Genomic DNA, 12,308 nt, shown 5'->3' on the forward strand with positions numbered 1-12,308 from the left:
GCTTCAACAGGGGATTCTAGAAAGGCTGGTTGGCTTGGCACTGATGAGCTCCCCTCCTCTCTGCTCTCCTTCCCTCTCTCTCTCTCTCTCTCTCTCTTTCTCTCTCTAGGGGACACTACACAGAAAATGAGAACTGCTCACTATCCTACCCCAGCCGAATTGGACGCGTATGCTAAGAAGGTGGCAAACAACCCACTGACTATAAAAATCTTCCCCAACAGTGTGAAGGTTCCCCAGCGGAAACACGTTCGTCGTACTGTGAACGGCCTCGACACATCAGCCCAGCGCTACAGCCCCTACCCGACTCAGGCTGCCACCAAGGCAGGCCTGCTTGCCATTGTCAAAGTACCAGCCAAAAGCATACTCAAGGACTTTGACGGCACCCGAGCCCGCTTACTCCCTGAGGCCATCATGAACCCCCCAGTGGCACCATACGCTACTGTGGCACCCAGCACTTTAGCCCACCCCCAGGCCCAGGCTCTGGCCCGCCAGCAGGCCCTGCAGCATGCACAGACCCTGGCCCATGCCCCTCCCCAGACACTACAACACCCTCAGGGTATACCACCACCACAGGCACTGTCTCACCCTCAGAGCCTCCAGCAGCCGATGGCCCAAACCCAGGGCCTGGTCCACCCACAGGCCCTGACTCACCAGGGTCTCCAACACCCCCCTAATCCATTGCTGCATGGAGGCCGGAAGATGCCAGACTCAGATGCGCCCCCGAATGTGACCGTGTCTACCTCAACTATCCCCCTTTCGATGGCGGCCACCCTGCAACACAGCCAGCCCCCGGACCTGAGCAGCATCGTGCATCAGATCAACCAGTTTTGCCAGACGAGGGCAGGCATCAGCACTACCTCAGTGTGTGAGGGCCAGATCGCCAATCCCAGCCCCATTAGTCGTAGTCTGCTCATCAATGCAAGCACCCGGGTGTCGACCCACAGCGTCCCCACACCAATGCCTTCATGTGTGGTCAATCCCATGGAGCACACCCATGCGGCCACAGCCGCACTGCCTGCCGCGGGTCCTGTCAACCTGCCCACAGGCATCTCTCGAGCCCCCACTGGCTACCCTAGCGACCTCAAGCCAGTTACTTGGAACCAGCACCAGCTGGCCCACCTCCAACAGATGTGCAGTGAAGCTGGTGGGACACCAGCCCCTGGCCTGACAGGCAAACATACAGCAGGACGTGAGTTGGCAGGGCCTGGTTTTGTGGGCAAGGCCCCTGCCTACCCACAGGAACTCTGCCTGGCCCAGTCCTTCCATCTGAAGCCTTCCCTGGAGAAGCCAACCCCATCCCCACCTGTCAATGGCCTACCAGCCCCACTGGCCTATCCCAATGGTCACTACTTCCAACCCCTGTGGAACAACATCCTACCAACTCCCAATAGCGACAGCTCGGGGTCTCAGGACCTCGCCATGCCGTTCCATGGTGGGCAGCCCACAGGTGCACCCCTCGACTGTGCGGCGGCTCCTGGGGCCCACTACCGAGCGGGAACTGGGGGTGGGCCAGTGGCAAGCCAGAACAGCCTGATGCAAACGGTGGATTACCTGAGTGGGGATTTCCAGCAGGCCTGCTTCCGAGAACAGAGCCTGGCCATGTTGAGCAAGGCCCACCGAGCCCCTGGTACCCGAGCCCCTGATCCCACAGATAGTCGAAGTCTTCATATTCAGCACCCAGGGTATAGATAGGGAGCCGTGATGTCCTCCTCAGGCAACACGTCATACATTGCCCTTCTAGGTTTAGTCTTACTTTTAAGTAACTGGATAGTTTCAAGGTTTCACTGCTCCAGTGTGATCATCCTTAAATACCTAAGGAAGGGAACTCGGCGGGGTCTATTTGGGGGCGAAGAAGGTCCTTCATCCTCCCTCAAACTCCTGGCTTTCTGTTAGACCTGAACCTGCCCTCTTAGCCACCTGCCTATCAGTCGGTCTCCACCTTGACCACTTGTTACTCTGCCGTCTTTTGCTGAGACTGAGTGTGGCTGAGGGAAGTGGCCTAGAGCCTTAAGTTCGACTTCTCTGTCTGGGACTAAGAAGCCAAACTTTCTAAGTGCTCTGGAAGCTAATTCTTTATCCCCCAAAGATGTCAAATCTGAATAAACCGTTTCCATTGCTCTCAGCTGTTCCCACTCCTCAAGGCTCGGGTCTGCGTTGACAAAGTCCTGAGACTCCCAGAGAAAACCTGGGTTCTTGACCCCACCCCCTCCAGAGAAATGAAGTGGCCATCTGGCATTCCCAAGACCACCTGTCACTGTTGCCTCTCTCCAAACAACGACTGTCCTCATCCCTGCCTCCCCTCCCCCTTAAGAAAAAAAGAAACTACCTTACTTGAAGAATTAGTTATAGGTAAAGGATGATCACATTAGAGTTTGGAATTAAAAACACCAAAAAAGTTTAAAAAAAAAGTTAAACTGCATTTGGTTCTCTACACTGGCTAGGAATTATTGGTCCACACTGTAAGTTTTAAGTGTCATGTTTCTGTATGAATGTGTGGGTTTGAGGAGCGTTTTGTATGAGCGGCCCCACAGGTACATTCACCCTCACATTTTGCAGCCCTTCAGTTTAATGAAGAACAAAAGGAAAAACACAAAGCCTTAAGCTCTTTGAATTCTTCCTCTACCAAATGAGCATGGTTCTGACTGCTGCGGAGGGGCGTACATTGGGAACAGCCTCTCTTGCCCCTCGCCCGTTCTTTGAGCATCTCCCACCTTCCAGGACCAGTGTCTCATTCCCAAGTAACAATTAGTTGTCTAGAAATTCAACACACCTCTGTGACTTTACATTGTTTTGTTGTGAACTTCTGCACCTGACTTCTGTTATGCAGCTGGGCTCTAAGAATAATAATAATAATAAGCCCTTGCCTTTCCTCTTGTCTCTGGGGAATGTGAGCTGATAACTGAAGGTTTTGGGTTTATTCTCACTGTTTCTTAGCCAGAGATTCTGTAGTGAACTGAAGCAATGTGACTGAAGACCAGTTTTTAAATTATGTGTTGGCAAGTTGCCTTATATTTAAAAGGAAGAAAAAAAAAAAAGGAAAAAAAAATGCCTGAGTGTGTTATGCCAAACGATAGCAACACGCATTCCTGTTACCGTTTCCCTGCCGGCTGTGAGCACTGGTATTACTGCCCTGTCTTCAAGCCCCTCACCTCCTCAAGGTGTTGGCCATCTCCTCACCCAGAGCCCCCCCCCCCCCCCATTAGTGATTTCCTGAGTCTTTATTTAATGAGCTCCACTGTCTCCTGGGACCTCTTGCTTGACTCCGAGCTGATATTCTTATAACTCCCTTCCCAGATCCTCCCGAGTGGGCTGCCACTGTGGGAAGCTGAACCAGACACTAACTTGGGGGCTTTCACACCCCACTCCCACCTCTAGTCTGCATGGAAGGCGTACTGTGATCCCCTTACCTACAAATGACTGCCTTCAACTTGGTGTAAGATGTTTCCTAGTTCAACCCCATTGTCCCCCCCACCCCACCCAACCAGCAATAAGGGTCCAAGCCAGGGCCTCATCTTCACACTCCTTGCCTCCGAGATCCCATGCCACCCCAAGGGGATACCTGGAGCCCCCATTCCACCACCTTGTTCTCCACCTCACCTCACCTGTGGTGGTTTATGGGCATGGTGTTTGTTTTGTTTTGTTTTTTTTAATTATAAACCAGTAAAACAGGAAACCTCCTCTTGACCTTGTCCTATTGGTTTAATGTGAATGCCTGAGGTGGTTTGTCTTGAGGACAGTCTGTAATGTTTCCCCAGCAAAAGGAATAGTTTACTCTATACATCCCTCAAAAACCCTCCCCAACTTATTATCCCAGACTGAATCCCAATCTATAGGCTATAGAGTGTGCATACAGGCGGCTCAGTCAAGCCCCGGGTGGGGTCCAGCTGGAGAGTCCTGCCATCCTTTCAATCCAAGCCTAAGAAGTGGGCATCTGTTTACCATAAAGCCTCCAGCAAATTAAAAACCTTCCTCCACTTTACTTCTTGTGACAGGTGAGAGGTCTGGAATCCAAACCAGGAAGCTGCTTCCTAAGTGGAATGCTAGAGTCCTTTGATGGGAATGGGGGTGGGGAGGTTTCAGTTACCTGTGTGGTTTTTACTGTTTGGGCTCTGCCCAGTTTGATTGTAGGGAGGAGATAGGAAAGCTAGTCAGGAGGTGGGAAAACAGAGTTCAGAGTGCCCTTCAGGTGGCATGCCCTTTTTGTTACGCCCTTTGCCTCCCTCCTTTGTGTCTAGGCAAGTACTCTGCAAACCACGCCAGCCTGCCCACTGTCAGAGCTAACAGGGCAGGCTGGTGCTTAGGGAGTCTGCTACGTCATGCTCTGCTGTAGACCCCAGTCTGATCCACAAGGCTAGGACCACAGTTGGGATGGAGGACAGGCCCGCCGCCAAGCAGTGTGTCAATTGCAGTGTTCAGCTTTCAGCCACACAGTTGTCTATCAGCAGAGAAAGGCAAGCTTTAATCCAATCTGTCCAGCTTCTGAAATGCTAAGCAGTAGTTTGACCCATGTCTCTGCTAAAGGCCAAGGTTTCCTCTAGTCTCCAGGTTGTCTAGCAAGTGGGTTGTATGATAAGGGACCATTTTGGCTTTCTCAACTAAGGTCCCATGGCCCCCTAGGTGAGTAGGGCTAGTGGAGCGGTAACCAGCTCTCATCTGTCTCCTCCCTTCACTTCCCTCTGCAGAACAGCCCCTTACATTCCCCTTATCAGTCTCAGTGCTAGGCCCTAAGTAAGGCACTTAATGTGAATTGGCTCCTGTCAAGATCACATGCCAAGACCAGTTGAGCAAGTCACTTTACCATAATGGGTAGTTAACCCCACAGAGCCAACTAACTTACAAAAGCAAGCCCAAATTTATTGCCCAAATTGAGCTGTATGTCTACAGAATCCTAGCCATGAAATCGAGGGTGGACATGTGTTGAGTGGTTTGTGGCATACACCAGGGAAAAAAACAAAATACAGAATTCCAGGCTCTGCCCTAAACTAGCTGAAGGAGTCAGTTTGCTTCTGTTTAGTTGATTGGTGAAATGTATGTAGTCAGAGACAACCATTCAGAACTGTACAGAAAGCAAACGAGACTCCAGGTAAGAGAATCCAAGTGCTATGTACACATGGAGTACTGACCGACATTAAGCCCTTACTATGCATGCAGCCTCAGTAACTCTTCAGGAAGGCCCGTTCTAATGGTACAAGCATAAGAAAGGCCTCAGGAAGCTGGGCAGTGCTCTTAATCCCAGCATTCAGAAGGGGAAGGGTCTCGAGTTCCAGGCCAGCCTGATCTACAGAGCAAGATCTAGGACAGGTACCAAAACTACACTGAGAAACCCTGTCTTGAAAAAAAAACCAACACCCCCCCCCAAAAAAATGGCTGCCTTGGTAGAAGTGCTTATAAAACACAAGGGCTTGAGTTTGGATCCCCTCACCTGTGAAAAAACAACAACCACACAACTCACACCTGTAACACCCTAGTGCAGGGTCAGCCAAGGCAATATCTTCGGAGCTCACTGGCCGACTAGGCCGACCAGTCTTGTGGAATCAGTGAGCACCAGGATTTTTGACCCTGACTCAAAATGGTAACTGAGAGTAACTGAGGAGGACACTGGACATGGACCTTTGTCCCCGCACATGTATACACACACGGTAATTACTGATAAACACCTGCCTAAGCAGAGAGCTTGTCTTTGGTGAGGTAGAACTAGAAACGCCAGCCTTATGAAAAGCGGTCCCTGCACTTATCCATCAAACCACCGGAGGGCAGCTGCAGGTGCCCACACAAAGCTTGCTGCAGTTCCCACATTGTCCACCAGAGAGCGGTCTGGCTGCGAGCAGAGCAGCAGCTCAGCCCCTTTCCTTCTGTTGGGCCCAGCCTCCCAGAACCCTAACCAACTGGGAGGAGACAGGCTGGAATCAAGTTAATAAATACAATTCAGGATTTATTAAAAATCAGAGTTCCCCTGCTGTGCCCTCCTGGCACTAAAGAAATAAATAACCAGAGAGGGTAACACCGGGTAAATGGAGAGAGAGATTAATCTCAAGGCAGATTCTTATAGCTACCCTCCCTTTTCCAATGCCCCCACCCCCACTATGGCTCTTGGGACATAGCACCTGAGCAGGCACCTCAGTCCAGGTAGAATGTGGCTGGCACCAAGGCATGTCTGCCCTGCCCAGGAGGGGAGACAGGCCCTGGGATCACTTGTTTCCAGCCCTTGATAACCCCGAGACCTGCTCCCCCCAGGGGCCAGGGCTGAAGCACCACTTGGAGGCACCTGAGGGGTGGGGTGGTGGTGTAGGGAGAGGATGGTGGGCTAACAGCCTAGGCCAAAGAAGCTGAAAGGGGGTCCGGCCCCCTCTCCAGTCTCAGCCAGTGGCTGAGGTCCTGTCCCACTTCCCTTCCGGCTTCAGCACAGAAGGCTCAACCATCAGCTGAGGATCTTCCGAGGCAGTTCGACAGAGGCACGGATGAAGACTGCGTCATCCCGCACGTAATTTCGCTTTCGAATGTCCTGGTGGGAGATGAATTTGGGGTAGCCAAAGCCCAGAGAACTCTCATCCAGGGAGCCTCGCCAAGTGCCGGGCTTTTGGAAGTTCTTCCAGTTTGGATCAGGGTGGAAGGTCTCCGTGACATGCTGTGGCTTGGCCAGACCTGGGTCGCTCTGATCCAACAGGGAGAAGGTGACCCGGCGGGCAAAGGGCCACTCTAGGAGATTGTCAAAGGCGCCTGGTAACACACGGATGTAGATGGAGAGGTGCGTGCCCTCACCACTGCCATTGCCATTGAGGAAGGCGGACACCTGCAGCTTGTAGCCATACTTGTGTGTGTAGAAGGCCGGGCTGAAGCACTCCAGGTTAGGCTTGGCCTTGGCCTCTTGGAGACGCCGCCCATAGCTGCCAATCTTCCAGATGAGCACTCCATCACTGCCTATGGACAGCTCCTCCAGCTCTCTCCGCAGCTCCTGCAGCTCTTGCCGCTGCCGGCTCACCAGGGCACACATCATAGCCAGGTGTGGCTTTACACTCTCCTCCACATGACGTGCCATCGCCAGCTTAGGGCACTGTTGGTAAAACCCAAGGCCACGGGGGAAGAAAAAAGTTACCCAAAGAGGAAGGTCTGGGAGAGAGAAGCAGCAGGTAGGGGTAGCAGGCACCCAGTTCCACAGAACGATGGCAGAGGGTGTTGGGAAGAATCAGGAGTTGGCCAGGGGGACCCATAAGGGCCTTAGCTGTGCCAGCAAACTGATCCTCTGCTAGGATTTCAAGGGCCAAAGGGGGCCGAGAAAGGGGCATCTCACCCTGTGCTTGCAGCCAGACTCTTTGAAAGGGCAGAGCACCAAGGCAGTGCTGCAGCTATCCTTCAGATGGCTGGGCAGGTCCTCCCGAGCCACAGTGCCCACGCCACATTGGTTGGGGCAGGCGACAGGCAGCCGTGGGCACTGGTACTGATGGCTCTGGGACCAGAGACAGACACCATGGTCACTAACCCGAGTCCTTGTTACCCAGTCCCACAGCACACAGGTCAGTAAAAGCCTCACCTGGATGGTGTCAAAAACAAACTCCTTGGTACAGTAGGCACAAGGCTGGGTGCGCTTGGGGCACTCGGAAGTGGCATGCTGGGCCAACAGTCGCCTCATCATGCGGGCACCACACTTGTTCTCACAGTACACGCTCTCTTGGGGGCACATGCCCTCGTGACTCTAAAAACAGCACAAGGGCTGAGTTCAGGGATGCCTGAGCTTCTGGGGACCTCCCCTTCCCTTCACCTTCAGCCTGGACCCACCTACCTCGTAGGCCTCCCCACTGAAGTCACAGCCACAGAATTCACACTTGAGGCGGCGCTTAGGACAGTCGTGCTGTAGGTGGGCAGGCAGGTCGCGGCGGCTCAGCTTGGCTGGGCAGCGATTCGGGCAGGGGACGACATTGAAACTGCAAGTGTTCAAGTGGCCCTGGTGGGCGAGACTCAGTCAGCATCTGCCGGGTGAGGCCAGTCCAGCTCCCCAGCCCAGAGCCGCCTCACCTGCAGATGGCGGAGTGGCCCACTCCAGCGGCAACCCTCCTCGCTGTGGATGCAGCGTATAGGCAAGCCTAACACCTGGACCTCCAGCTCAGGGTCTGGGTAGATCTGTGGGCAGAGAATGGGGGGGATCAGAGCCTGTTGTAGTCACATTCACCCCAACTCTCAACTGAGCCGGCTGTGTCTAGAACCTCTTGAGCTCTCAGGTTATTTGTCTCTGTGCCCTAGGATGAAGGGTACAGTAGGTGGTACCTACTCTGACTTGGAACCTGGGGTCCCCAAAATGCCTGTACAGGAACATGCTCCCTTCAAGGGGACACCTCATCACACCAGCCTGCTCAGTCACAGGCTACCATCCTCCCTCCCCCGCTTCCTTCCTCTTAGTGGAAGGGTCCTGGCCCCTGGCCACAGGTCTAACTTGCCACAGGAAGAGGAGGGAACACTTTTTATGGGCATAGAGCAGCTCTGTGCACCCCTACAGGCTGGGCATTGTGCCTGCCCCCCAGGGCAAACACAGCCTTCGTTTGCAAACTGGCCTGGTGGGAGAGAACAGGCCACCTTTGTGGGGGCTTGAGATCCTGAGGCTCGGGGTTGACACTGGCCCTGTGCCTGCTGGCTGCCAACAGCTCCAGCCTCCACCAAGGGTAACAGTCTATCTATGTACCCAGCTTCCAACCTAGCAGTGTGTACTCACCTTGGCATAGTCCAGAGGAAGCTGGTCCTCAGGGCATTTGAAAACTCCTTCACTGAAAGGGGAGAAAGCAGGGTCAAGGCTCAAACCCTGGGCCTCACTCCCTCAACAAGGGTAGCCACCCTCCCTTGCCAGGCCCCTTCCTAGTCAGGCATAGCTGAGGGAAAGGGAAAGCAGAGGTCATTAGGAACCCGCTTTTCAAGGGTGCTAGACAGCCTGCAAAGGGTATTCCAGGTCCGGTGCAGACAGACACAGCTGTCTTGGGCAGCACTTACCCAACAGGTGGCAGCTGGCATCCCCTCCCCCCAGGACAGCAGCTGGACTTGAAAGAAACAGGCAGCCTGCCACCCCCTTCTCCCAAAATGGTTTTCATTGGCTATTCTGAAAGCTGATGGGAGGGTATACAAGATGGGCTTGGATGAAGTGCCAGGACTACCCAGCTCCATGTCTGTACCAGGCCAAGAACCAGGGCAAAGGTCATCTTGAGGCCACTTTATGCTATCCCTCTCCTCTCTGAGGGTGTCTCCCAAAGAGGAGGGAAGTAAAGCCTCTGGCCCTCCCCTGTTCACCCAGCCTTCATCACCTGCCTGAGAAGGGTTAGAATGGGTTCACTCAGATGACAAAACAAACCAAAACCATCACCACCACCCAGGCTCCTAGTGAGGCAGCACCCAGGGACATCTGTGGCAACTCCACAGCTCAGGCTCTACCACAGGCAAGGCTTCTGAAACTTGGGGACCCCAACCCCTGCCAGCTCTCCTGTCCCCCTTCTTCCCAGTCTCCACCCAGACATTCACACTCGTAGAGCCTGGCAGCATGCTTCTTCCTGCCCTAGCTGACCCCAACAAGACCTGTCACACATGACTGCCATGGCCCAGGCAAGACAAGGGCTCACCCAGCAGGACAGAGGGCCCTAGGCATGGCATTCCTGGCAGATCTGAGTCAGGTAGGCGGGAGGCAGGCAAGCCTCAGGGCGGAAGCAGAGGCTACATGGCAGCCCTATGTAAAAGCACTTTCCAGAGCCTGGGCAGTCCACACCCCAGGTGCCCAGTCCACTTCCTAAGACCTCCTCTTGGCCCCGCTACTAGTGGCCATGTCCTGGATGCAAAGAACAAATACGTGCTCAGGCAGCAAACAGGTGTGCCTGCACGCACAGGGCAAGTAGTCTTTCTGTCACAACCTGAGTAATAGCCTCGGCAGGAGTGGGGAGAGAGGACTGGACCAAGGGGGAGGGGGTCCACTTGGCTGCTTCAGGAATGTGCTGACCCAGTGGTTTTGGAGAGGAGGGGACTAAGGCAAGTCCCTAGGCTTCAGGCAGAGGCTTACCCTGCAGCTTGGGGCCCAGCCAGGACAAAGGTTTGGCCAAGGCTATGGACAACCTAACTTGTAGGGTAGGGGTGATAGTGGAGGGGGGGGTTAGAGCCTGCTCAACCACCTCCAGAGGCCACAGAACACACTCGATCGATGGGGGAGGGGAGAAGGCAGAGGCAGCTCCTGGCTGAGCAGTGGAGGCCCAAGCCCAGGGGAGAAGACAGGATGGGGGGAGGGGGCAGTGGGAGAGGAAGAGGGGATTTCCGGGAGGAGGAGGGGCAGAAGCAGCCTCGAGGGGCCTGAGAAGGAGGAGGAGGAGGAGGAGGGAACTGGGCCCGACAGCCCCCTTCTGGCTCCTTCCCCGAGGCAGTAAGGGTGGGTCAGCCGGAGGAGGGGGCTGGCTCAGCTGGCCTCATCTGGAAACCAGAGGGCCGGGAAGGGAGCTGAGGAGACAATGGGCCCGTGTGTCTGTAGAGGAGTAAAGTGTGTACACGGCAGGGAGGAGGGCCAGAGGGAGGAGGGAGAAAAGAAGGGAGGAGGGGGCCGCACAGCAGCTTGAGCAGGAGCCTACGTGAGAACCGGAGCCCGCGGCTGCTAGGAACAAAAAAACAAAGGGCCTGCTGAGATTTCCGCCAGCCAGGCTCTGCGGAGGGCAGTGGGATGGCACACTGAGGCACAAGTCTCACGCTGATCTCCCTGACAGTACCCCTCGGCCCGCGGCCGACCTGACCTTCCGTGTGTTCTAGGGCACGACCTCCACCGGCGTCGGGGCTCCCCGATCTCCCCTCCCACACCGCAGCCCTCAGGGCCAGGCGACTCCAGACCGCACAGGGTGCCCAGAAATGTGACGGATGCCGGAGGCGGCCAGGCACGACCTGGGTCCTGAGAAGGCAGGGCACACCAAGTACCAACCCGGGCACAATTGCCCTGTCGCCAGCGTCCCCGACCATCCGTCACACTCCAGACTCACAGTCCAACCTCTCCTGCGTGAGCACACGCAGCCCGGGCTGGATCCCCCCGCTAAGACCGTAAGCGTGGGACCCTGGGCAAATCGCAGCCTTTCCCTCCACCTCTGTGAAATGGGAGAACAATAGCGGCCGCTCTCCCAGCGTCAGGGAGAACAAGAGGAGGATGGACGGGTGAAAACTCCAGGGGCGTGCAGTGCCGCGCGGGAGAGGCTTTGTCCTTCCCCTCCCCGAAGGATTCAAAGTTCAAGGCTGCGGCCGCTCGGGCTCAGGTGGGGGGGAAGGGCCGGCCACGGGTCGGGCAGGGCGTCTTTCCCGGAGTCTTCCCCACCTGGAGCTGGGCAGGTAGGGACCCGGGCGACCTTACGCCTGGGGACGTGGGGTCCTCCCCAGAGCCCTGACGTCACCGCCGCCCCCTGACATCACGGTGGGCGCTCCTGAGGTCACCGGGCGGCCGCGCAGACAAAGACCCGACGTGTCTCGGGCCCGAGCCCTGCCCCACGCAGTGCCCTCACCCACCCACCCACCCACCGCCGCCCCGCTCCGCCCCGCCGGCCGAGGCCCACCGCCCCCGGCGCGCACCTGAGGAACTCCTGCAGGCAGGTGTCGCAGAAGCGGTGGCCGCAAGTAGACACCTGCACGGGCTCGCGCATGGGCTTCCCGCACAGCGGGCACAGCAGCCGCCGCTTGGGCTTCTCCAGGAACTTGTAGTCGAAGCCGGGCATGGCGGGCTGGCGGCGGGCACGGGCGAGCGGGGCCGGGCACGCGGCGGCCCCACAGCCCGCGCCTCGCTCCGGCCGCGTTCCCCGGCTGCGGGCGGCGCCGACTGGCGGCCGCGAGCCGCCCGGGTCCGCAACCCCGCCCGCCGGAAGAGGGGGCGGAGCCGCGCCCCCGCGGTCCTAGAGCCCGCCCTCGCGCCCCGCCCACTCCGCGGGCCCTCCTCCGCTGCATGCGGTCGCTCCCGGCACTCGGCCCCGGCTTCGAAAGTGGAGTCAGCCTCGCCCACCCCCGGAAGCGGAGGCTTCTCTGGAACTGAGAGTGTGGCTGAGATTCTTCCAGAAGTGGGGGGCCCCTGGCGCTGGGACGGTGCCTGGTCGGGTCGCACCACGAAGACTTGACTCTTTTAGAGGCCACTTTGAGGTCTCCTGCGCCACGCGCCGCCCGGGGACCCGTGGCGCTTGCTTCCAGGTGCTAGGCAGCGAAGCCTGGCAACAGGATCCGAGAAAACCCAGCTGGAGCGAGGAAACTGGGCTGGGCGCTGGGCCAGCGGAACCTTGGCCCCCGCCTCCGGCCTCTGACTGCGCCCACATTCCTCCCGGCCGCTGCCCTACACC

At 56.6% G+C, this 12,308-nt stretch overlaps 2 protein-coding genes across 4 annotated transcripts in view; one reads left to right on the forward strand and one right to left on the reverse strand.

Moving 5' to 3' along the window:
- Fam222b (family with sequence similarity 222 member B) overlaps positions 1-3,677 on the forward strand; it is a 63,085-nt gene extending 59,408 nt beyond the window's left edge. For 2 of the 3 annotated variants that reach the window (XM_036197058.1, XM_036197059.1), the window contains exon 3: positions 110-3,677. In XM_036197058.1, coding sequence (XP_036052951.1) covers positions 110-1,692 — 1,583 coding nt within the window. In that variant the 3' untranslated portion in view covers positions 1,693-3,677. The remainder of the gene's footprint in view (positions 1-109) is intronic. The other variant, XM_036197060.1, reaches the window with a different exon arrangement.
- Positions 3,678-5,906: 2,229 nt separating this feature from the next.
- Positions 5,907-12,306, reverse strand: Traf4 (TNF receptor associated factor 4). The gene is made up of 7 exons (XM_036194715.1): positions 11,557-12,306; positions 8,702-8,753; positions 8,011-8,115; positions 7,778-7,939; positions 7,529-7,690; positions 7,289-7,444; positions 5,907-7,051 (listed from the first exon to the last, which is right to left on the reverse strand). The coding sequence occupies exons 1-7, from the start codon at positions 11,697-11,699 to the stop codon at positions 6,419-6,421; spliced, it is 1,413 nt and encodes a 470-aa protein (XP_036050608.1). The 5' UTR covers positions 11,700-12,306; the 3' UTR covers positions 5,907-6,418.
- Positions 12,307-12,308: the final 2 nt, after the last annotated feature.

This window comes from Onychomys torridus, chromosome 8, assembly GCF_903995425.1.
Source record: "Onychomys torridus chromosome 8, mOncTor1.1, whole genome shotgun sequence".
Classification (NCBI taxonomy): Eukaryota; Metazoa; Chordata; class Mammalia; order Rodentia; family Cricetidae; genus Onychomys; species Onychomys torridus.